At 34.9% G+C, this 27,597-nt stretch overlaps 1 protein-coding gene across 1 annotated transcript in view; it reads left to right on the top strand.

The window, feature by feature from the left end:
* Nucleotides 1–258: 258 nt before the first annotated feature.
* The window catches only part of LOC150107931 (mitotic spindle assembly checkpoint protein MAD1-like), a 166,712-nt gene continuing 139,373 nt past the window's right edge, over nucleotides 259–27,597 (top strand). The window contains exons 1-3 of the mRNA XM_090415454.1: nucleotides 259–629; nucleotides 13,769–13,929; nucleotides 20,813–20,995. Coding sequence (XP_090271580.1) covers nucleotides 392–629; nucleotides 13,769–13,929; nucleotides 20,813–20,995 — 582 coding nt within the window. The 5' untranslated portion in view covers nucleotides 259–391. The remainder of the gene's footprint in view (nucleotides 630–13,768; nucleotides 13,930–20,812; nucleotides 20,996–27,597) is intronic.

Here is a 27,597-nt window from a genome sequence, read left to right as displayed (position 1 = left end):
TGTAATCTCAAAGAATATCAAAATAAAGAAAGAAAGAAAATTAAAAAACTATCTACGAGAAGTAAATACATATATATATATATAAGTAAGGAAATAAAATATATATGAGAAGAAAATAAAAATAAAAATTAAAATTAATAAAATAAATTTTTATTAAATTTTGGGAGGGTATCAGTAGTTGGAACTGCTTAATTTAGTTGTTCCAATTGCTGATACGAGGTGGTACTACTATAGCTATCGCGGTGCGTTTTAATTTTCGGTTGTGGTGTTGGTTAGAGAAGTTAATGCTTCTGTTGTATAAATGGTGTATATATTTTGTACGTTTTTCACCCAGATACTGCTTCTGGGATAATAACCAAGGTAGATATTAAAAATAACTACCTTCGACATCATGACAACTCCTGGAGAAAATACAGACGTTTGGCGTATGATGCGTAATTATCAAGACATTGTACAAACCCCTTTCTCCGTTAGGACTAATCTTTCTCCTGTTGCCGGTGCGTATTTGAGTCCTGAAACCGTAGACTCTTTGAAGAGGAAATTTGGAGGCGTTGTTACTCACTTAAACTTCAGTAGTGATTCTCTCATTCAGGATCAAACGGATGGAATTAATGCTACTGCAGAGGTTGGTAAGTTGAAGCCATTTTTTCTTATTTGGAAGAAATGTATCATCCGTTGGAGAGGTTATAATATTCATTTTCCCAAAGGAGTTAGTGATAAATATAAATAAATAAATGCACACACCGCAGTTATTTTTTTGGGACTGTGCTGTTGGCGTACCGGCTGCTTTATTAATAGTGATACGTATATGCGTTATATCGTTTTATTCAACATTTCCTGCTAGCAAAGAATGCGTGCCGGCACCCGTTGTTTCCCAAAGGGGGGGGGAAGCGTTTTTCAGGGTGGATAAAGAAGAGGGAATGGGAGAGGAGTACTGCTGTGATGATAGCTGAAGAGCTGCAGCCAAACAACGTATATCAAGAAGATAGACGTGTGATTGATAATTCATTTAAGCCAAGTAGTGGCCAACTGAACCAAATATACAGTTGGTTGCTGCTATAGGCCGGGGGGGGGCGCAGGACAAAGGATGACGTAGAAGACATGAATCAGCAAATTAGCGCAGTGAGGGCAAGTTGAGTGATTAATATATGGAGGATTTTAAGTATGGTGATATTGATCAGAAAGGTGAAAGATCATATGGCAAAAAGAAAATGAAATTCATACACCAAAGAGGTAATTGCATGAAACAGCATATAACTGAATTGACCTGTGGTGTGAGTATGTTGGATCTGGTCAGAGTGTTAGATGTATGAGTAGTAGTAGTATTAGACTTATTAGATCTGCAATAAAAGAAAATGTTATGGAGGATTTACAAAGAGAAAGGTGATCAGTACGCTCACGAGCAGTGCAAAGCTCAGGCTAGGTTACCAGCATAGTAAGGAAGGCTAAATGATTATGAGAAGATCTTAGCCAAGCAAGTCAAAGGAAATTCCAAAGAATTCTTCTGCTACGTGGCAAGTAAAAGGAAGAATGAACTTTAGAAGGATAACTTTAGTGGGCACTGATGGTTTCAATGTAACTGAGTCAGATGTAATAGTAGAGTTAGTGAATGACCTTTTCAAAAGTCTGTTACCCGAGTGAGGATATTATTATTATTATTTGACACCTCCAGGGAGTCCATGGACTCATCAAGAGTGGGCACGTGCTCTACAACTTTGTCTTCGCCACTCAATCACCAACTGACCACAACTACACCAATGCCATCTACCAGCAACCACCACTGGTATTTCTACAGACAATCACAAACATCCGTGTCCACGACGGGATTCGAACCCGCAGACTTTTGGCTGGAGAGCAGATACACTATCCACTTGGCCAGCCTGGCTGGCATAAAGTAATTCTCAAGTATACTTGCATAAATGTTACCAGAAACACTCAGTAGGGAATGTGGGATAATGGTGGAAGAAGAAGAGGTCATCCCTGGAAATTAAGTAAGGGTGTGGTTAACAAGGGTGTGAGGACTAGATTTTTCTCTTGGAGAGTGGTGAATGAATGGAATGCATTGCCTGACTCAGTTGTGAGTGCTTCGTCTGTAAACGAGTTCAAGAGGTGTGATAGATATTGTCTGGATAGTTTGGGTCTCCTGCGATGAGTCTACCAACTCCATAGAGATACCCATATATTAATATATAGGTGTGTGCGTGGCTGTACATTTTCTAGGCATATTCTCCATCATTTTGCTAAGAGTCAAGTGTTTTGGACCATTCTTCTTTCAACGTGATCACCATTGTTGGATGCACCAGATTTCCAGCCTATCCCAAAGATGTTCTGTTGTGTAGAATGCAATTTTGTATAGCAACTCCAATTTCCCTCAAACTGTGCTGCAATAGCACATGCAGTGTGACCATGTCTGCAACATAAAACTTCCACAGTGTTGGAAAATCATGCAGTCATTGTTTTATCATGCTGGGAAAATCAATTTTTCAGGATTGCATCTCTACCATAAGTGAAGGATGATGCACTGGTGCATTCCCAGGCATCCACCACACTCCTATCTAATTGGAAAAGAGTAATGCTGATTTATTGCTTCGTAGACCTCTGGTGCTTGAGACCTATACCAGCATGATTTTTGAATTATCTAATCCATAGTTCACCCACGATACTAATGTACAATTGATTTTCAACCTTTAGTGAATGGGATTCAGATAAAAAATGTTATAAAATAAATAACTTCACCCCTGCAGACCTCTTGAACTCTAGATTGATTGCTTTCACCATACTATTGAGATTTCTATATATCACCTTTCCAAGTTTTTTTTTTTTTTTAATCTACTTTTTCTAGTTTCCATGGTCTTCCTGTGCATTTCTTGGCTGAAGTAGCTGCCATCACATATTCATCAATTGATAACGTTGACAGTAGTCGATTTTGGGTGATGCTATCTTTTATGAGCATTGTGAACTGATGGCCATCGATATTATCAGGTCATCTCAAACATATTGTCATTTTTAGCATTAAGTTTTGAAAGGATATAAAAAATAAATCACTTGCTAATTTAATCAAGTATCAAGTATATGTCAGCCTGGTTGGCCGAGTGGTTAGCATATCCACTCTCCAGCCAAAAGGCTGCAGTTTTGAATTCTGCCATGGGCATGGATATTTGTAATCGTCTGTGAAAACACTAGTGGTGGTGGGCAGTAGATGGCATTAGCGTAAATGATGATGATAGTTGCAGTTCACTGCAGTTGGTGGATTGAGTGGCAGAGATGGAGAGTTGTGGAGTAGGTGCCCTCCCTTGATGAGTCTTTGGGTTCCTTGGAGGTGTCACATAATAATAATAATATATATTATAATATAATAATATTATAATATATTCTCCTTTTGAATCAGTATCACTCTCCAACATTGTGAAAGCTTAATAATGGCATTACTATAGGATTCAGGAGGTTTGGAGGCAAAGAAGTTGCATAAGCTCAATTTCAGTGCCTCTAATGTAGCACATTGTTTTTCATCAATGAAATGTTGCAAACTTTGAAATGAGTGGTAATCTGAAGGTGCAAGATCAGGAGAATATGGAAAATATGGAAGCTTCTCCCAGCGAGTGTCTCAATCTTGCTACAGATGATTCTTGCACTATGAGGGCATACATTATCATGGTGGAAAACAACATCTTTCGTTTGACCAGAGAACACCTCTTTTTCAGTTTTTCATTCATTTGATCAAGTTGTTCACAGTATACTTCAGCTGTGATTGTTTGGTTTTGTGGCAAGAGTTCAAAGTGTATAATACCAGCCATATCCCACCAAACACTTAACAAAATCTTCTGAGGGTGAACGTCTTGTTTTGACTGATGTTTAAACTGTAACATTCTTGTTACAGGTTAAACCTCAGTGAAAGCAAGACCTTCATTCGATTGTTGTTTGTCAGTTCGTGAGGAGCCCACTTGCTAAGCTTAGACACTTTTCCAAGTTCTTGCATATGGCAATGGATGGTTCAATGACGATGAATTAAGATCTTATCGAAAGAGAGAGGTACGGCACCAAGAGCAAGGGGAGTCTTTCAAGCAAAAGCCCCCTTGTCAAAATTTTTGTAACCATCACTGGTACTTTTGCACATTCAAAACATTGTCATACACTTCTTACACATTTTTTATAATGTTAGCAGCATTGTTGCCTGTTTTGAACTCATAAAGCATGATGTGCCTAATGTGCTCTTCAGTGATCTCCATAGTAATAAAGGGTTATTTAAACAGTAACTTATGTATGATGTTCTTGCAAAGTGGAATTCTTTAGAATGAGGCTGCCTTAGCTTAGTGGTACTTATAAAACTTTAAAAATTCACATTTAAACAAGCTGAGACATGTTTGAGACAAGCTGAGATAAGTACAGTATAAAAACATTACTTTTCAGATTACCTGATAAATTTATGATAACATCCCTTTCAATGTTTGTAAATTCTTTATCATGTGCCATACAGATGTAAGCTTCACTTTGCATGTTTCATTTTAAAATTACTGGTCCCAGTACTCATTTTAAAATTATATAAATTCTAATTATATGAAGAGCCAGGCTTCAATTCAGCAACATGAACTTATTTATGTTATGGGATGTTACATCCCATATTGTTTCTTAGCTGAATAAGAAACTCAAAGAGTTTCATGCCGAATATAGAAACTATATAAATTTATATAGTTTCTATATTCGGCATGAAACTCTTTGAGTTTCTTATTTGGCTAAGAAACAATATGGGATGTAATATCCCTTAACTTATTTATTACTATATTTACTGTCATCTCTTAATTATCCAGCTTTCAAATAGCCAGACCTTCAGTTTATCAATCCTGTCATTTGAACCCTGGAACAACTGTGTAACCAGCAAATCAGTTTCTCAACAAGATAGGATAATGGAGAGAGAGAATACTGTATAGTAGGGAAGTTCCTCATTAAAAAATTCTAGTTGTTTCGTTATCAAGAAGTGCTAGTTTTGAAGAAAAGAAAGAAACAAACGAACAAAAAAGAAAAAACATTTTAAATTGAGGGGTGGGGATGACCTCAGCAAACAGCCAGTAACCATTAATTGCCTTGGGTAAAATTGCTGACCAGTTGCTGCCACAGCTTCCTAGGCTGTGCTGCTAATAAAACTGCATGTCTGGCTTAGTGATGGCTATGTAGTCATTCTCTAAGAGTAATGTCACCAAGCATTTATCAACTAGGTGAAATGAATAAATGTAATAAATAAAAAAAATAAGAAAAAAATTAGAATCAAAATAAAAATGTATAAGTATAGAAGTAGCAAGTATACTGTTGAATGTTGTGGAACTGTGTAGTCAGGTTTTCTTTGTAGTTGCTTCTAGTGGTGGAGATTATAATACTAGCATTACCTGTTTATTAATGTGGAAGATTGTAAATTGTTATGCATAATATATATACGACAATACAGTACACACACACACACACACACGCACACAGTGGTATCTCGCTAATCTGAACTAATAAAAACTGTGCATGTTCGGATTATCGAAAAGTTCGGATTAGTGAATTTTCCTCCAAGAGGCAACAATAACTAGATTCTAAAGACAAAAATAATCAGATTCTAATGGTACATGAATTTAATTCTTTAAATAAATGAAGTAACTGATAGGAAAAAAAAAAAGCTACTGTAATGTAATGAAACAACAAAAAAAAAAAAAAAATACAGTACACAAGTTTATTTTAGGAAAAAAATTTGTATATACCTTATTGTTGAGGATTCTGATTTAATAAAATTGCATAGTTTAGTACGTAACTTAATTTGCATAAAAAATATCACTTTCTTGTACACAACACACAAAAAAAGTTTATTTCTTTGTAAAAAAAGTCACTGATTTTCTTTTGCTTCTTGGAAGCTAAACGCTTTTCGAATGCTTCTTCTCGGAGCTGCATTAGCAATAAAATTTTGTGGAATGGCATATCATTCTGCTTAGCACATTATATACACACATTAAAACTGTCAACTACCTCTTCATGTTTTACTTTTTTTTCTTCGAGTTCTTCATCGTCTTCTAATTCATTTTATAGTATCATATTTATAATTTCAGCATCTGATTTGATTTCGAATTCACTTTCGGTTCTACCTGTAACCCATTCCGTAACATCTGTTTGCAAAATTTCAACATCTGAATTTATATTTTTAACCAAATTATGCACGTTTTGAATTTCCTCTTTTTGTGTATACTGTATTTGTGATTCATGCCGACAATACAGTACGTGCTGTACAGTATAAAAAAAGCAAACATGAACACACAATAAATCAAAATAGGCCTCCAGTATAACGCTACAATCAACAGTATGAAAAAAATACTGTACTGTAATAATAATAAAATAAATAATAATAGTTAAAATATTAATTATTAAATAAAAATAATAGCACACAAAATAATAATATGCAATAAATAAAACTTTTTTTTTTCAATTAAAATAATATATATATATATATATATATATATTATGTAATGTCATACACCCATCCTATATTATCTTTACAAGCATCACCCCATCTGGCATTTACTTAACATAGATGCATTCCTATGTTCAATCCATCCCAAATATGGAGATGAAAGTCAGCCTTAAAATTATTTATATATATATATAATTCCCCATTTAGATGGATATTATCTTGTTAACACATACTTGAAAATCTGAAATATTTTTATTTCTCATAATGCTGAAATAACTAGTACAAGATTCATTCCATATAGACCTATTTCAATTGGCAGATGCTGTAATTAATGCTAACACCAAAGGCATGAAAAAGTAGACTTATTAGCCTTAGAAAATTCATGAGAAAAATTGAGAGTACAGATTCATTGAAGAAAGCAGAATTGAATACTAATTTTCAAATTGGACAGTTTTGTTAAAACAGATGGAAACCGTATTGAAAGCAAGTATCATAAAGGATATCTCCAGCTTCATGTTTATACCACTAAAGATCTTTATCATTGAGGTTATCTTTAGCAAATGATTAATGATTAATAACTGAGCAAGTTTGCTCTGTTATTAATCATTAATCATTAACCATTAATCACAAAAAAAAAAAATATATAGCATTCACTACGAATTTGTATATATAATTTATGACTCCTACCCATAAAAGGTTGTAAACTTATACACCTCCGAATCAAAAAATTAGAGTAATCAAAGAAAATGTGTTGAATGATTTGCAATTCTAATTTATTGCATAGAAAATAATTATTACCAAATATGAATTAACGTCATCTAAATCTATGTACATGTAAATCATGTACATAAACTTAGATAACCATGTAAACATATAAAAATGTAATATAAATTATAAGAAAACTTTATTTGAAAACGTTCACAAAATTAGAATAATTTTTTAACGTGTTTCAAAATATTAGAATAATGCAAAAATAAATACACAAATTACAGCCAAAGGGAAACAACATGATAATTAGTACTTTGTTGCATCCCCCTTAGCTTTTATGACCATTCGTAAATGGTTGGGAATATTATTTACTAGCAGTTCCTAGTCTTTTTTTTTTATTAAAACATGCCCATAAAACAGGGGTGCAGACTAGAAACAAGTTCATTTTTGTCTCTTGGGACAACTTCTTGAAGACATTTCTTCATGATTCCTACAAATTCTCAATGAGATTTAAATCTGATGAGTTTGCCAGCCAAGGAATTACATTGATTGGCCTTTATTTGAGCCATCCAGTAGTGGTCTTGGAAGTGTGACAAGAAGCTGAATCTTGCTGAAAAATGAAATCACCATTACATAAATCTTCTGATGCTTGTAACATAAAGTGCTTAAGAATTTCTTGCTACACTTTGGAATTGACTGTTTCGTACATGTACAGTCTACAATACACAGCCTTATGTGATCCTCTGCAGTTCATACAAGCCCATACCATGACAGAGGTGGGCATGTCTGGAGGCCCTAAGATGGCAGCCCCATCACCACACTGGGCTGCGGATGGTTGGTAACCAGCCCAGCTGACAAATTCTTATACTCGTAAATTGCAAGGGAATAAAAACCGAACAGCCCAAATGGATAATGAAATGGAATTGGAAAAAAGGACTATGACCTGGATACGGATCGGAACAGTAAACATAAGAGGCATCAATCACAAGATCAAAGAAATACAAAAAGCCCTAACGGAAATGAAAATAGAAATAGCAGTAATTTCAGAAACGAAGAAAAAATCAAAAGGCTCGACAGAATATCATGACTGTAGTCATGATATTCTACAGCCCGTTTTGATAAAAAAAAAAGACTGTGAACTCATCAAGAACAACAACCATGGGTCCAATTCCCGTAGGGTGTCTAATGCCATCTTGATATGATTCTTCCATTGCACTCTATTTTGTGCAAGATGACTCAGTTTGTGTATAGAGTTTCAGCACCATTTGACAATGTCATTGCCCCATTCTCTGTTTGGTCTTCCTTTTTTGTTCTTTCCTTCAATTATCCCAAACAGTAGCATTTTTATTTTCCTCTCATCGTTCATTCTACATATATGGCCAAAGAGACTGATCCAGATCCAAATGAAGAACCAATACAGTTAAATGATGTAAAGAAAATATTGGAAAAACTAAAAAATAGAAAAGCTATAGGAGAAAATGGAATAAATTCAGAACTATACAAATACAGCTCTAAACCATTTCAATTAAGATTAGTTCAATTCCTAAACAGAATATCGGAAGAAGGAAACATCCCACAAGAATGGAAGACAGCAGTAGTCATAAACATATTCAAAAAAAGAAACACAAAGGATTGCAGAGGGATATCCTTATTAAATACATGCTATAAAATATGTCTAGATATAATTAAAAGTAAATTAACACCATTGGCTGAGGAAATTATTGGAGAAGAACAATGTGGCTTTAGGAAAGGAAGATCCTGCACAGATCCCACATTTACACTCAAACAAATTATAGAAAAAGAATAGAATTTAACCTGCCAACATATATGGCCTTCCTGGATTATGAGAAAGCATATGATCAAATCAACAGAACAAAATTAATCAATATACTGTATGAATTGAAAGCTCCACCTCAAACCACAAAAGCAATAGCAAATATAATGGAAGAAAGCTATATTAAAATTAAAATTAATAATGAAACAACTGAAAAAATTAAAACCATTAGAGGTCTAATTCAAGGAAGTGGATTATCACCAGTACTTTTTAATATATATATATGGAAAAAATTTCGAGAGAGTGGAGGGAAAACAAAATCATAGGAATTAAAACCAGCCTTTTGTATGCTGAAGATCAAGTTATTTTTGCTGAAAATGAAGACCAAATACAGAAAAATGTACATGCATTGAACAAAACAATAGAACAGTATTACATGTTCTATTGTTTGTTTCTTGACTTATTACTTGTTTTATTTCAATTTGATTATTATTGTTTAGAAGCTGGGTGTAGCGATTGGTCCATTTTTTGTGGAGGAGCCTTCTAATTGTAGATTATCCTTTTTCTTGAGTCTTTTTTTAAATGATTTTATAGCTCTTTAGTTGCGGTCCATTTATATCATGCTCTAATCTTGATACAAATTTTTCTCAGTCTTGTCTTCTGATTTTCCTGGTTTCTCTTCTTATGACATTTCTAAATTGAAATCAATAGCATTTCAAGGTAAATAAATTAAAAGATGCAAACTAGTCATCCAGAATAAAGTAATAGAACAAGTGAACAAATTTAAATTACATAAGCTCAATGGAGAAATCCACATTGCATATAAAAAAACAAAAATTCCTAGCAGTCATTGAAACTCTGAACAGACACATCAATAAACAGATGTCTAGAACAACCCAAATAAAACTATATAAAATAATAGCCAAACCAATTCTGAAATATGGCTGTGAAACATGGATTTGGGGAGAATGAGATAAAAGACAAATAGAAGCTGCAGAAATGAGGATCCTAAGACCGCTCACAGGCTATAAAAAAATAGACAAGATAAGAAATGAAGACATAAGAAAACAATTATCCATAATTAACATAACAGAAGACATCATAAACTATAGAATGAACTGGAAAAACCACGTAGAAAGAATGAATGAAGACAGATGGCCAAATGTTGCCTGGAAATATATACCAAAGGGTCACCGATCAAGAGGAAGATCCAGGAGGAGATGGGCAGAAGATTTTTTAAATCCTTGAAAACGTTACAGGCAAACAATTGCCTAACACTTGAAGCCAAAAAGAAGAAGACATGCCCATTTAGGGTGCAGACTAGAAACAAGTTCATTTTTGTCTCTTGGGGCAACTTCTTGAAGACATTTCTTCATGATTCTCACAAATTCTCAATGGGATTTAAATATGATGAGTTTGCCAGCCAAGGAAGCACATTGATTGGCCTTTATTTGAGCCATCTATTAGTGGTCTTGGAAGTGTGACAAGAAGCTGAATCTTGCTGAAAAAGGAAATCGCAATCACACAAATCCTCTGATGCTTGTAACATAAAGTGCCCAAGAATTTCTTTATACACTTTGGAATTGACTCTTTTGTACATCCACAGCCTACACAGCCTTGTATGATCCTCTGTAGTCATACAAGCCCATACCATGACAGAGGTTACAAATTTCACTGAATGTTTCCTGCATTCTTTATCAAATGCTTGTTGTTTAAGATGCCAAATACATATTTGGTGACTCTTGATGACCATGGGACACACAAAATATACTTTCAATCCTAAAAAGCTATTTTCCATTCCTCTTGACCCACAATAGTCTTTGCTTACACCATTGCACTCTAGCTGCCTTGTGCTTGTAAGTCATAAGTGACTTTGTCTTAGGCACACGTGATTTAAAACCCAATTTGTGAAGTTGTCTCAATGTCGTAGATTTAGACACTTTCAGTTCTCCTGTGAAAATATCTTACATTTTGGAAGTGGCTTTTTTCATGATATTCTTCAATCTTCTCTCATCTCTTGATGTAGTAGTTATTACCTTCCTACTGCTATTGCAACGATTATTTTGAAAATTTAACTTATTAGAATATTGTCTCAATACTCTACTCATGCTTGCTTGAGTAGAGTATTGAGACATATACTCTACTCATGCTTAGCTATAAACTGTTGAGTTTGGCCTTCTTTGTGTGGAGACACCATATGAAACTTCTTAGCTTCCAATATGTCATTTGCTTGACCCATGTTTATCAAATGATTAACTGAAATCTATGCACAAACGATTCCTCACACGAGTCAGTCCTGCAGCTACTGAAATATATGCTATTTCTATGCTCTCCTCAAAACCAATTGGAAAAATTTGAAATATGCTAATATTTTGAACAACGTTTAAAATTGGAAATTTTTACCCACTTGTTTAGACTATAATAAATTTAGTTTAATCTTTTATCCAAGTGTATGCATACAAAGTTTGTGCCTGAAGTATCTTCAGGACTGAGGCAATTCGTGGTAAAGGTGGAATAAGCTCTCATCACTTGTCCTCAGATGCTGTCTCATTCCAATCTGTTACCATTATTAAAATTATGTTAACAGATTGGAATGAAGAGGCAGCATAATGATCACCCTTTTTTTTTTATTAATCAGACCAATTTGCCTATACATTTTCTTCTCACTGTCCTCCACATTACTAGTCTATTGCAATGCCCAGCTAGATATTTCATTCCATTCACCTCTGCCTCACACCATACTGCTTCAAAATTACTACCACTACTTACTCTTTTCATCTCCACCTTAGATGGATATAAACTTTTCCTCTCTTTTTGTCATGTCTATCTTCACAAAAAAACATCATATGCATCCATCTCTATTCCTGTCAGTGTGCCCTCAACATCTTACTTATTGAACAATTATTGGGCAAATAATCTTTAATAATGCTACAATTTCATATCCTTTATTTTTGAATACTTCTGACATTTCTAAACATTCATCTGAATTTGTGGTTAAAGAATACCACCACAAAACAAATTCAGATGAATCTGCTTGTGGTATTTTATATAACTGACTATTTCAAATAGACAGCGGATACCTATTCAGATTTTTGAATCACGAGCAAAGGGGTTGTGGTATCACTCAACAGGATAAAAGCCTAAAGGCTGTACTAAACGAATTGTGTTTGAAGGAAGTTCTTGTGAAGGAATAAAGTGGCAAACTTAGAAATCTTGTAATGTCTTGGATGCATCATCTAGATGATTTTGCAAGAGGAAGAATTATTGGAAAGCTTGAAGGCTGCAGAATTACTGATATTTTAAGAGAGCTTGGATTCTCACGTAGCATTGTATCCCAGCTGTGGGCAGCATTTCAAACCAATGGAATGTGTTCCAGACGTTTGTTAAGAGGTCATCCTTGCTCTACCATGGAGCACGAAGACAGGTTTTTGGTTATAAGAGCACAACATAACTGATGCACCACAGCAGGTCAGCTTGCAAGTTGACTCCATTCAAGCACAATTACGTGGATATCTCAACAAACTGTGGCAAAGACATCTGCAGCAAGTAGGCTTCTATATCCAAAGACCTGTAGTCTGCATCTTATTGTAGAGCACATTTACAGAGTAGTATCCATAAAAATTGGAACACCAATGGGCTAATATACTCTTTACAGATGAGTTTAGTCTTTCCTCAGATTCTAGATGACAGTTGAGCTGGTGTGAAAGTGGTACTACTTACTGTCACAAGAATGTTCTTGAAAGATAGATATAGTGGTGCTGGGATCATGGTGTAGGGAGATATTATGCTTAATGGATGCACCAAGCTACAAGTGCTGGAAAAAGAGACTATGACTGTGAACAATATTGTAACGAAGTTCTTCAAAGGCATAGAATTCATTTTTATGGATGACAGTGCCACACCACACCACATTGTACGCAAGCAGTGGAGATACTTCTGGAGACGGAGGATATTAATCCAATCTAGTGGCTAGCATACTCCTCAGATTTCGACCCATAGAACACATTTAGGACACAATAAGGAGACGCATTGCAGCTCAAAATTCCCCAACCAGGGCATATCATTTCCCACCTTTACAATGAGTTGCCCTGGTGTTGCGCCATCTTTAGACTTGAACTACGTTCGGGCGCAAACGTAACTGTTTGCTTACCTGGGATTAGGAGTAAAATAACCAAGTTTATAAAATTACTTGGTAACCCTAATATACATTACCCAAGGTAAAAAAACTTATTTACATCTATATCTCCTCCAGAGATTCTTATTCAAAATAAAAACACCTTGTAGCAACTTGTATAGGTAAAGTTGATAAGGCTCTGTATTACTAAAAGCTTGGTATTTAGGGTCTAGCTACTCACTGAGGAGACCTCAAAAAAGGTTGAAACCGGTCTGGGTTGTGACCCCACCTATAATGTATTGCAGTATACATTTCTTAGTGAGATGTATACTGCAATACATTACCCACCTTTACAATGAGTTGGGGACACAATAGATTACCCACAATGAGTTGGGGACGCAATACATTACCCACCTTTACAATGAGGGCAACTCATTGTAAAGGTGGGTAAAGCTTTGATCACTATTCTTAGTATTTTCCATAACATAAAGCACTAAGAATAGTGATCAGAGCTTTACCCACCTTTACAATGAGTTGCCCTGGTGTTGCACCACCTTTAGACTTGAACTACGTTCGGGCACAAACTTAACTGCTTGCTTACTTGGGATTAGGAGTAAAATAACCAAGTTTATAAAATTACTTGATAACCCTAATATATATATATATATATATATATATAATATATATATAGCTGTCTGGTATATAAGTTACAATATTGGGAAAAAAATTACTTTTACAGCATCATTGAAAAGAAAATTGGTGACTACTGAAGCTGAATTACAGCATGCCAAAGCTATGGTTACTGCTAATGAAGCCTTAATTAGTTCTTTAGAACCAAATAACAAACGCATTTGTCTGGAGTTGGAAAAAGATTTAGAAATATTAAAGCAAAAATATGAGGTAGGAAGACAAACATTTTAAAAAATAGAAATTTAGGTTTCATATTATTTATAGCAGATAAATAACTTTCATTTTTTCCATTAATAGGTAAGTCCCATGGTTATGTTTTAATCATATTATTTCATTTTTTAATGCACTTTCTCTACCAATTCTTTTAACTTATTGAATTTAGCTAGTTCATTTTGAAATTTATTTTCCAGATTGGAGTTAAACTAAAATGTAACAATCTCATTAAAAAGATATTTTTTAAAATATAGATATTTCCTAACACTTTTTCTCATGTCACTCCTAATTTAAAACAGTCTCAAAGAATAGTAAAGCCTATTGTGTGATGTAGCTACCTGTCTTACCGACCAAAGGAAAATTAGATCTAACTAATATAAGTTGCATTAAAAGAGTAATTAAAAAAATTATACTTGATTGTATATTTTTAGAAGGTAGGAATGACAAAATATTTGGAGCCAAACTTGATTGAGCTCAAACATATGATAAGAGAAAGTTGTTGAGAATGAAGCTAAGTATGTGAACTTAAATATGTATATTCAGTAGTGGAAATGAAACCTCAGTAAAACTGGTGATGATGAATCAAGTGGACTATTTAGATTTTGAAAGATTAAGAATTCAAATTATGAAAACTAAAAAAAAAAAAAAATTTTAAACTAAAAATGATATGCCGGCTGCTTCATGGGAATCATCAGGTGATAAGTAATGCAAAACTGACTGTGAGCTTGCTTCAGTGTGAATAAAGATTATGTATTAAAAGGAGTATGGTTTAAGAGTAACAGAGAGTTTGCATTGTTTGAAATTAAATGGTAGTAATTTATTTTGTTTAATTGCCAAGAGAGCAAGATTAGATAAGGTGTTTAGATCTTTATAGCATCCTAATTGATTCTTATCACTAGAGATTTGCAGCAACATAATTTGGTTTTGTTTTCTTGGAAATCAATAATGGTTGACTTCAATTTCAAGGATGTGTTTTAAATTTTATTGTTTGCAACGATATTTCAATAGTGGGATTTTTGTTGATATTATTGGTGTGTTTTTGTTTGTGTTTCTTTTAAGTGGTGAAATGTAAGTTTTCTGGTATGGGGATATTGTAATCTTGGTAATGTTCCAATAACTGAGACTTAAAGAACAAATAAGTAGATCCAGTTAGAAAGTATTACACCCTTATTGGCAGTTAAACTTATAAACAACATTAAGCCATTGTAATACGTCAGTCTGAGATATTGTGGTTTTATGTTTTAGTAAATTTTGTAGTCTCTTGCATATGGTGAAGACAATTTTGTAATTAGAATATTTGAAGATGTTTGATGGCTTTGTAGATATTGTAAATATATGCAAATTTTAGAATCGTACAGGATTTAGATAAGTTATTTTGGGAGGAAGGCATATGATTTCAGGCTGTTTGAATAGCATAATTATTAATTGTTTAGGATATTTGCAAGATGTCTTTTAGGTGTATGATTTCTTGGTTTAGAGCAGTGATTGAAGAAGACAGTACAGTGATATCTCGCTAATCCGAACAAATAAAAACTGTGCTCGTTCGAATTAGCGAAAAGTTCGGATTAGCGAATTTCCCTCCAAGAGACAACAATAACTAGTGTTTAAGACAAAAATAATCAGATTCTAATGGTACATAAATTAAATTCTGTAATTAAATGAAGTAACCGATAGAAAAAAAGCTACTGTAATGTAAACTTAAAAAATAATACAGTACACAAGTTTATTTTAGTAAAAAATTTAGTTTGTATGTACCTGTATTGTTGAGGATTCTCATTTAATAAAACTGCATAGTTAAGTACATAACTTAATTTGCGTAAAAAATAGCACTTTCTTGTACACAACACACAAAAAAAAGTTTTTTTTTATACACAAAAAAGCAAACAAAAAATGCTCGAATGCTTCTTCTCGGAGCTGCATTAGCAATAAAATTTTGTGGAATTGCATTTCATTCTGCTAAGCCCATTCTATCTACATATTAAAACTGTCGACTGCTTCTTCAAGTTTTACTTTTTTTTTCTTCGAATTCTTGATCGTCATCTAATTTATTCTGTAGCATCATGTTTATAATTTCAGCATCTGATTTGATTTTGAATTCACTTTTGGTTCTACCTGTAATCCATTCCATAACATCTATTTGTGAATTTCAACATCTGGATTTATATTTTTAACCAAATTATGCACGTTTTGAATTTCTTCTTTTTGTGTATCACCATAGTTATACTGTAATAATAAAAATAAAATAAATAATAGTTAAAATAGTAATTATTATTAATAATTATAACTAAATAACTAAATAATTATATTAATAATATTAAATGTAATAAATAAAACTTTTTTTCTTTCAAACCGCAGTTCGGATTACTGGAGGGTTCGGATTAGCGAGATACCACTGTATTTGTAAACATTGACTGTGTTAAAATAATCAATCTTTTGATACAATAAGGGTGGTAGGAGGGAAAATGTAAGTAGTTTCCAATGTTGGTATGCTAGAGCAATAAGCATAAAAACTAGATAACCGGGAGTAATCTTCTCATCATTAGGTTTAATGAAACGAAAATGGCATAAAAATAAAATAAATAAAAATAATAATTAAACATAGGTTTAATAGTACCAATATTTGGTTTCGTTCACAAAGACAACTTTTGAGATGCAATATTTTTTATCAGTTTATTCAATGAGCATTTTAAAATATGAATTCTGTTAAAGGAAAAAAAATATATAAGAAGTGGTGTGCCAAGTGGATAGCATAATCCATTAAATGGCTAAGTAAATGGTTTTGACATTAGAAATATTCTGCATTGGAAAATTTTGGACACTGAAGATTGCATTCATAGTGATCAGCCAGTAATAGAAAGAACAACATTAGCATTATTATAGTGTGTGGAAATATGTATCTGGTTATAAGAAAGACAGCAGCTGTTATAAGAGCTTAATTGCTATTAGATTATTTCATGAAATTACAACATATACTAAATATTAATTAGAAGAAAACTTGAATCAATACTTCCTATATTTCGGCAAAGTTACATTGCCATCTTCATGGGAACATAAAACTATGATAAGTGCACACAGGCACGAACAACAAGCAAATGAGGCCAAAGACAGTAACGTTGTTCCTAGAATCCTAAAGGTGCTCTCTAGTGGGCTAAATTGGGTTGTCTTGGCTGATGTTCTCATGATGCAAGCTTCCCAAATTTGGGGTAGTCTCATGCACCCAAATTTGTTGAGGTTTGGGAAGTTGTTTTTTTAGAGCTGAGGCTGATTCCATGAACAATCTTTCGTATTTATATTTACTGCAGTGTAGTAAAGTGGCTTTTTTCCATCGTATTCTGTGGTGGGCATCCTAGAGCATGGTCCATAAGCCCAGAATGGCTATATTGGTGAAATATCCTTTAGGACTCTAGGAACAACGTTAGTTACTCTCTTCGGCCTCGTTTGCTCATTGTTCGTGCCTGCGTGCACTTATCATAGTTTTATGTTTCCATGAAGATGGCAATATAACATTGCTGAAATATAGGAAGTATTGATTCAAGATTTCTTTTAATTAATATTTAGTATATGTTGTAATTTCCTGAAATAATCTAACAGTCATGTGTTACCAACGTATAAGCTTATCAACAAGAAAGAGCTTCATTGATATTAATTTCCTTAATTTAACCTGTATATTAATGATATTGAGATTGATCTGGATAGTAATATACAAATATCTGCTGATGGCATAAAGTTGTGAAGGGTGATAGGGGACATTACAGATACAGAATCCTTGCAGACTGATGGTACTGATGCAAACAAATTAGTTCTATGAGTAAATGACAGTGAATGTCAGTTCAGTGTTACTGCTAAGTGCAAGGTACATTTTGGTTTGAGGACATTGAAGGCAGAGTATTTTATTAATGATAATTTGCTATAAGTGATCAGTGAAAGCTAGAGACCTGAGGGTGATGTTAGGAGATAGGGTTTAGGAGATCACGTTGCTAAGGTGGTTAAGTCATCATATCTGATAACTGCAATGCTGAAGAGGACAACTAACTTGTAGGAATACAGAAATTATTCTTCAACTCTATAAGGCTCTGATAAGACCACATGTTGGCTGTATTTGGATATGGTTCAGAAGAGATAAGGAGACAATTGAAAACATCCAGTGGCAGATAACCACCTTGTAGAACTTCAGTAAATAATGCTGGGGGGGGGGGGTCCAACAAGGTTCTGTCCTCTCACCCACCTTTTTTCTTCTATACATCAGTGATTTGTTCCAGTTGATTGCCAATCCAATATACAGTTTTGCTGAAGACAATATACTACATTCCTCCTCACTTGATAATCCTTGTCCCAAATAAACCACCAGAACTCAGAGCAGCAATCTCTGCCAGCTTAAATTCTGATCTTTTTGTGGATGGGCTCGGATAACCTTGCCAATTTCAACACCTACAAAACACAATTTGCCTTATTTCTCACAAAAAAAAAACACATTATCCCTATCTTACCTTTGTTAACACCCAAATCTCTAGGCAAGATAAGATCATCATATTGTCTGGAAAATGCCCCACTTCAGTGAATCAACTTACTTGTAAGGCAGTTGTCAGATGTTTGGATGACATCAAAACTCTCCTAGCATAACAACCATTTCCTCCTCAGCATCAAAAAAATTAGGATTCCTCTTTCATTCAAGGCATTACTCTCCCCCCCCCCCCCCCCGAACAGTTGTTAACCCTGTATAAATCACAAATCCATCCATCCATCAAGTGCTGCTCGCACATCTAGGGAGGTGCCCCTAAAAGTACACTTGACACAAAACAGAAGAGAGCATTCAGACTGATTAATGACTCATCTCTTATTTACTCCTTTTATCCGCTCTTGCACAGGTGTCTGGTATCTACACGTATCTTCTATAAATATTTCCATGGTAATTGTTAATCAGAATTATCATTAATAATTACCCCTTTCTCTATACATTAAAACATGTGCAGCTACCACCCAACATCCCTTCACAGTCAAGCTCCATACTCATAGAAAAAGCGTCTCCAATCTTCATTTCTACTGTTGCTGTATTCTGGGACAGACTTCTCTCCCATGTGTTTTCCAAGGAATGCAATTCACAGGCCTTAAAATCCAAAATGAACAAGTTCCTCATTTCCCAGGTCTCTTCCCATACATGGTATGAACATAATATAGGTTGACCAACCAACCTCTTGTGTGGGAGCTCAACATAAACAAACAACAACAACAAAAAAAAGATATGAGGCCTATGGAATTATTCATATGAGAATAGACTAAGGAAATGTGGTCTTCCAAGTATGAGTAATATGATAGCAGGGCTGGCCTTCTCTATAAAGGGGCCGGGTGCAAGAAACCTTTTGGGGCCCTAAAATATTTTTCGAAGGTAAAAGTTAAAGGATTAAATAAATGTATTGTAAAACCTCTTACCTGCAAATGATTTTGGCACAGGAAAACAAAAAAAACACATTCAAAATATAATACGTTTCCGCAAATGTGTACCGACAGTGCCCACTCGATCGTGGGGGGGGGGTTGCATTGCACCCACCGCATCCCCGAAATGGCCAGCCCTGTATGATAGAAACAAGTTTTAGGAGATATTACATGCTCAAGGGAGATTTTACAGCTTGTGGTAAGTTGAGAGAACTCAAGATCATTCCTGGAAACTTAATAAGGGTGTCATTAGGAAACGTGAGGTTAAGGTTCTTCATATAGCATATGAAATGGACTATCAGTGGATGTTTTGCATATTTTAGCTAGTGTTTTCAAAAAGAAATACAACATTTATTTAGGTATCATTATCTCGAAAATACCCTCCCTTAATGAATCTCCAGGGAATCTAGGACTCACTGACAACTTACTTGTAAGGTAGTTGTCAGATGATTAGGTCATTTTGTAATTCATATTCTACACTCTCGGTCCAAAAAGAAACCGAACTTTTGATAGAAAATAAAACACAAGCCAATTTAAATTATTCAAATCATTTATTTCAATCAATATACTCTCCCTCAACTTCGATACAGTATTTGACACGGTTAATTATTTTGTTAAATGAGTGTTTTATATAGGTTTTTGGGATATGGTTTGAGGGTCGCGGTTACTGCCACTCGAACGTTTGCAATGGTGTCGTGTCGCTTTCCTTTCATCAGCAAATGAAGTCGAGGGAAGAGAAAGAAGTCACATGGTGCTAAATCAGGTGAATAAGGCGAGTGATCCAACACACAAACTTGGTTTTTGCTCAAAATCTGTCACAATGTTCGAACGACGAGATGGTGCATTATCGTGCAAAAGTGACCAGCTGCTTGCATCACGATATTCATGTTGTGCGTCAAATTAACAAATTAAAAATGAATTTAAGTAACTCTTATGCCAAATTTTACACACATTTGGCACATTTTTTCATCTTCTCTTCCAAATTGTTTTCTATATGCATGGGATCTAGTAATTTGACCAGGGCGCTATGACAATTATTTTTTCTCTGTAGATTAATCTATTCTTGAGGAAGGATAAGTTTGCATATTTTGCATGAGTAAAAAGCCTGAATTGCAAGGGTGGAAAAAATCCTATCATCTTCACAAATGGATAATTTAGTCCTGCCTGAAAAATGCTTAAGATTCTGCTAACAATATATGGAATTTGAAATTAACTTAGGTCTCTTCTCCAGGTAAGTTATGCATTATAATACCACTCAGCCACCAAGATTACCCAATTGTTTTGAAGAATCAGATCTGATAGGAAGTTAGTAATGATGTAAGTTTTTCAAGTAGTAATATCATATTCTTACACACACCCCTAGAGGGTACATGTCAGGAATTTGATGTTGATGAAAGTTAACATTTTTACGCACGAGTCTAATAGTATAATTTTTCATTTGACCAATTAGATTGAAAAGCAACATGTGACAGAGTTAAGGCAACAACTGAAATTTCATGTCAATAAAGAAAAAGATCTAGCACAGCAACTTTTAGAAAGTAAAGCACAACTTGATAGTGAACGTGCATCACGTGAATTGAAGTTAAGAGCAACTCAGAAGAGTCATGATCAGTACAGAAACAAAATGGAAGAGGTGAGATTAGTTAAAACTTATCCTTTAATAATAATAAGATACTTTTACATTTTTTGTGGTTGGTTTAAAGCTTGCTGTCATTATAATTTCCTAGCCAGAAATTATGTTATCTTATGTTCTTCCTTTTATGAGATTAGTGTTTAAAATTCCACTGCACTAACTGTTAATGTTTTGCTTTACTAGAATATTGAGGAATGATTTATTAGGAATAAAGAAAAAACATTTTTCTTTTCTTTTCTTTTTTTTTTTATATTGTTGGAGTTTGGTTGAGATTAAAATGAAAATGTTTATAATTGTGCATTTGCTTTCTGCTGAATGTAGGTTATTACATTGTTATTTTGTCCATTTCAGAATTACATTGTATTATTTTGTCTATTTCAATCAACATTTACTGCATATATATAACAGATTGGTTGTTCATATTTACAATTTTTTAAATATTTTCTCTAATTTTCTCTAAACCAATATACAAAATGATAGTACAACACGACAAAATTTCATGCCGGGTGGGGCGTCACTCAGTTAAACAAGGCCCCCCCATTGTTTTCGCCAGAGAACTGGGGCGAACAGCAAAGAGTCAGCTACTGGAACAAATCTGAAAGCACACCCCAACTCAAATGACCAGAGTTAAAGATCGGTACTATCAACATAAGAAACCTGAATGGCAAAGACATGGAGCTAGTTGAGGAATTAGATAAGTACCAGATTGACATAATAGGGGTGACTGAAACAAAAAAGACAAAAACTGGTGAGATCTTTCTGAGCAATAAATAAAAAATGTTATATTCAGGAAATGACAATCAAGGAAAAGAAGTAGCCATAGTATTCAACACAAAATACTAGGCTAATCTTATTGAATGGCAAGCAGTCTCAAATAGAGTGATGTGGGCTAATATCAGAATGGGGAATTGGACAATGAGACTTATTTGTGCCTATGGTCCCACAGAAGGTTCTATTAAGGTAGAAGTGGAGGAATTTTTTGATGCTTTAGAAAAAGCAACTGACATAATGAAAAAGGAAAAGTTTGTCCTTGTTGGGGATCTAAATAGCAGACTAGGAAATGATTGTCAGACATACAAAAATGTTTTGGGAAAATTTGGAGAAAAGAGCAAAGCTAATAATAATGGCAAATATCTGTTGAATTTCTGCTCAGGACATGGACTGGTTATTACTAACACCATGTTACAAACATAAAAATGTGCACAAATTCACATGGAGAGAAGAGGCAAGGAATAAGAAAAGTCTCATTGACTATGTTATTGTTGATAGTGATGTTTTCTCCCTGGATTGGGACACCAGAGTGTACAGGGGATTTGAAATTGGAAGTGATCACTATTTAGTCCTGAGCAGGATAAAATTGAATTTCATATTGAAAAGAATAACATGTAAGAAAGTTTTAAAGTGAATAAAAGTTGAGCAGCTCTCAGATGTGAACTGTAGACTAAAATACACAAAGATTATTGAAGAAAAAATGAAAGAGTTTCAGAACAGGAACCAAACCTAGGAGATTCAGTGTCAAGCCTTGAAGAAACCCTGATTGATTCAGCCAGAGAGGCATGTGGAGAGGTAGTCTGCAAGGATAGAAAAATCAGACCTCCATGGTGGACAAAGGAAGTTAAAGAGGCAGTGAAGGAAAAGAAGAAAGCATATCAAAAGTTCCTGGCAAATAAGTCAGCTTTTGCTCTTAGAGAATACAGAGACAAATGTAAGAAAGTGAAACACTGTGTAAAACTAGCTAAACAAAGTCATGGGAGGACTTTGGCAAGAACATAGAATATCAAGATGGTGGTAAGATATTCTGGAGGTTGTTGAAGAAGCTTAGAAATGGAGGAAAGAGTGCTGCTGTAAAAGGAATAAGAGATGATAAAGGTGACATGAAAACGGTAAAAAAAGATATCCTTGAAGTATGGAGTAATTACTTTGAAAAGTTGCAACATGAAACAAGCAGTGATAGCACAGTGGTAAAAAAACACTCAACAGGCATACAGGCAGGAATACATATCCATACTTGAAGTAGAAAAAGCCATCAAAGGCTTGAAATGTGGAAAGGCAGCAGGAGTAGATGATATTTGACCAGAAATGCTGAAGTATGGTGGTATAAAAGTCTTACAGTGGCTGCACTGCATATTTCAGAAAGCCTGGACAGAAAAATCAGACCTCCATGGTGGACAAAGGAAGTTAAAGAGGCAGTGAAGGAAGAGAAGAAAGCATATCAAAAGTTCCTGGCAAATAAGTCAGCTTTTGCTCTTAGAGAATACAGAGACAAATGTAAGAAAGTGAAACACTGTGTAAAACTAGCTAAACAAAGTCATGGGAGGAGTTTGGCAAGAACATAGAATATCAAGATGGTGGTAAGATATTCTGGAGGTTGTTGAAGAAGCTTAGAAATGGAGGAAAGAGTGCTGCTGTAAAAGGAATAAGAGATGATAAATGGTGGTATGGTGGTATAAAAGTCTTACAGTGGCTGCACTGCATATTTCAGAAAGCCTGGACAGAGGGATGAATTCCCGATTATTGGAGTTGAGCTCTAATAGTACCCATATATAAAAAGAGAAATAAAACTGAATGTGAGAATTACAGAGGTATTTCTCTTCTGAGTGTTCCTGGCAAGATCTATGCAAGTATACTTGAGAAACGGTTGAGAAGAATTGTGGAAGAAAAGCTTGGTGAAGAATAAATTGGATTCAGGCCAAATAGAGGCTGTCAGGATCAGATCTTCACTTTACGACAAATAGTTGAGAAAGCATGGGAATATAACAAAGATCTGTATTTAAGTTTTGTCGATCTGGTAAAGACATATGACAAAGTGCCAAGAGAGAAGCTATTCAATACGCTATAGTTATATTGTGTTAGTGGGGCATTATATCAAGCAATACTTAGTCTTTATTTGAGTTGTAAGTCAGCAGTTAGAATTGAAGGAAGTGGAGGAAGATGGTTTAATGTTAAATCAGGTGTGAGACAAGGATGTATATTATCCCCTCTGTTATTCATTATCTATATGGATCACATTATGAAGGAAAGTGGTATTAAACATGATATCAGAATTGGAAATGTTAATGTTAGCTCTTTGCTTTATACAGATGATATTATACTTCTAAATAAATCTACTACAGTTTGCAATTGAATTGCAAACTGTAGTGGATTTGAAGATGGTAAATTAAATATTGAAATAGACAACAGAATCAACAAAGCTGGTATGGTAGGAAGTCAATTGAATTAATTCATATGGAATAAGAGAGAAATTAGTCGGAACACTAAATTAGCTGTATACAAGACACAATGTTCAAACCAGTTTTAACTTATGGATCTGAGAACTGGGTCAGAAGTAAAACACTTTACCAAAGACTAGAGACCACAGATATGAGAGGCCTGAGAAAGATTAGAGGCGTGAACAGATGGCATCAATGGCAATATCATATTAAAAATGAGGATATTAGGAAAGAACTTGACATTGTCAGCATCCAGGAATGCGTTAGCAGAGCTAATCTCAGGTGGTATGGTCACTTAAACAGAATCGGGGAAGAAAGATTAGCAAAACAAGTGTTCTCTGACAGGTTGGCAGGAAAACAACCCAGAGGAAGACCAAGGTCAACTAGGTGGATTGATACGGTACAAAGTGCCTTAGACGATAGAAATATAAGATCTGATAATGTTGGAGTCTTGACAAGTAACAGCCTGATTTGGAGGAAAATTATAGATAGGAAGTTAGTAATGATGATGTAAATTTTTCATGTAGTACTATCATATCCTGTACACCCCTTGAGGATACATCTCAGGAATTTGATGATGATAAATATTTTCTTTGTGTTTCTTTCTAAGAAAAGAACTTAAGTTTCGTGTGTTAAGCTTAAGTGCTAGGAGGATATCTTGTTGGCTATTCATAATGAAATAATTACAGCATTAGGAAAGGATTAAAAACTAATTTTAATACTTCCAATATTTTGTGTTGGTCACTAAGTAATTACAAATAACTCTTGTAACACACAAAGACAACACAATACTAAATGAAACATGTGGGTGACTGTAAATTCCCATCTAGGTGGTGTGCTCCCTATGGGCATTCGTAGGTGGCCCAGGATGTGAAGTGGGATCTCTGATAATTATATTTTCCCAAATTTTGCAGTTTTATGCATCTGTATTTATTTAAATTCAGTTGATTTCTGAATGCTGCTGCAGATTCTAAAAACAGGAGATCCTGTGGGTAGTATCCAGTACATGGTCTGCAAGGCCAGATTGACGATAGTCGTGATTGAAGATGTATGAATTGTGTTCTTCTAAATGGATGGTTGCTGATCTACCTGTTTATTCGAAGTAAGCCAAATTGTAGGAACAGGGTACTTGATAATATTATTATTATTACGTGACACCTCCAAGGAGTCCAAAGACTCTTTGCTTTGAGAGAGAGCACCTACTATACAACTTTCTGTCTCCATGAACTACGTCGAATTGCATCATCTACACCAACACCATCTACTGCCCACAGTGGAATTCGAACCCGCAGCCTTTTGGCTGGAGAGCGTATATGCTAACCACTCGGCCAACCAGGCTGGCCTGGTTGGCCGAGTGGTTGTATACTCCAGGCACTGAGAGAGAGGAGGAAGTTGATATTTGGTAGAACGAATAAGGGTAACAAATTTCTGGTGAGGCTTTTAAGCCCTACCAGAAATTTGTTACCTCTATCCATTGCACTTTTTTGAAGACCTGGCTATTTTTTCTGATGTGCCATAGATGTAAGATTATGCTGATGACATTTCTGAAATCCTTCTGAAGTGATGGGGGAGGAACTGATTATTTTTTTAATTCTGTAATCACTATAGCCACTGGAAAGGAAGTTGTTGTATGTATCTGGTTGTTCTGTTGAAAGAGAGGTTCCACTTCAGTAAAGATTATAGGCTCTATTGGTTAGAATTTTAATAATGCCATATTGTTGATAGGGGTAGTGGTGGGAAAGTTCGTGAATGTAGGTCTAGTGGGATGTAGGTAGCACAGTCTCGGAGAATAATGTCGATTTTTATCGCGCCACCTACATCCCACTAGATTGCGATCCCACAAAAACACAAGCAAAAAAATTTAAAAACTTACATTAAAAAAAGTATCTTCTGGCTGCCAGACATTACAAAAAAACTCAAACCCTTTGATTCTCATCCTCCTCCCCTGCCAGATATATGGTTTACCTAAAACCCACAAACCTAGTTCCTCCCTAGGACCTATAGAGTAGATGCCACTGATGCTCCATGCTACAAATTGTCAAAACAGCTGACAAACTCTCATATCATCCCTCTCCCTCCCTGGACTTACTCACATCCTATATAAAAACTCTACCCATTTTAACTGGTAATTAGTTTACGGAATTAACAACGCATATAAAGTATATTAATTAAAGGTAACTTTAATAAATAACTTCTATATTTCGGCAACATTACATTGCCTTCTTCAGGAACATAAAGATATGGTATGTGCACGCAGGCACTAACAAAAGCAAATGAGGAAGAAAGCAAGAAACTAATATTGTTCCTAAAGTCCTAATGGTGCCCTCTGGTGGGCTAATTTGGTTGACTTGGCAGTTGGGCTGAAGTTCTCAAAATGTAAGTCTCCCAAATTTGGGGTAGTTTCATGCACCCAAATTTGTTGAGGTTAGGGACCTTTTTTAGAGCTGCTGAAGATTCCTTGAATAATCTTTCGTATTTAAACTTGCTGCGGTGTATTATTTTTGTTTTCTTCCAGCGAATTCTATGGTGGGTATCTAAGGCATGGTCTGCCAGCCCAGAGCGGCTGTACTGGTGAAACCAGATGTAGTCTTTGTGTTCTGAAATCCTGATATTTGTTGTTCTGCCTGTTTGGCCAAAGTAGGACAATTTGCAGCTGCAAGGGACCTGGTATACACCAGGTAGGTCTAGGGGAAGTGGTTGGTCTTTGGTAGAGCGGATAAGGGATGCCAACTTTTTATATGGTCTGTAACAAGAAGTAAGGTCATATTTTCTGAGGATATTGGTTATTTTTTCAGAGGTGCCCTGGATGTAGGGGATGGTGATAGATTTGGTGTAATCTTTATTGTGGAGGGGGGTGTGGTTTACTGGTTTGAGTATATTTTGAATTTTTTTGGGGTTATAGCCATTGGCTAAGAAAGTGTGCATGTGGTTTAGTTCAGTAGTTAGGGCCTTGTCATCTGAGCAGATTAATTTTGCCCTGTTATATAATGTTTTTATAACCCCATATTGTTGTGAAGGGGGGGGGGAAGTGGTTTACTGGTTTGAGTATTTTTTGGGGTTATAGCCATTGGCTAAGAAAGTGTTGTGAATGTGGTTTAGTTCAGTAGAATTTGCTTTTGTTAGTACCTGCGTGCACATACCATATCTTTATGTTCCTGAAGATGGCAACGTGACGTTGCCGAAATATAGAAGTTATTTATTAAAGTTACCTTTAATTAATATACTTTATATGCATTGTTAATTCCGTAAACTAATTACCAGTTATGTATGACCAACGTATAAGCCTTGCTACTAGAATTTTGATCTACCCATTTTAAAACCTAGATTGAAAAACCTAACTTTAAATAATACACACATTTTGTGAGCATTGGCATCACCTCACTGTTTACCAAT

Source organism: Typopeltis vanoorti, chromosome 3, assembly GCF_054136105.1.
Source record: "Typopeltis vanoorti isolate ZY-2024b chromosome 3, IOZ_Tvanoo_1.0, whole genome shotgun sequence".
Classification (NCBI taxonomy): domain Eukaryota; kingdom Metazoa; phylum Arthropoda; class Arachnida; order Uropygi; family Thelyphonidae; genus Typopeltis; species Typopeltis vanoorti.
Note: the sequence above shows the minus strand (reverse complement) of the source record. Positions and strands in the feature narration are given on the sequence as shown.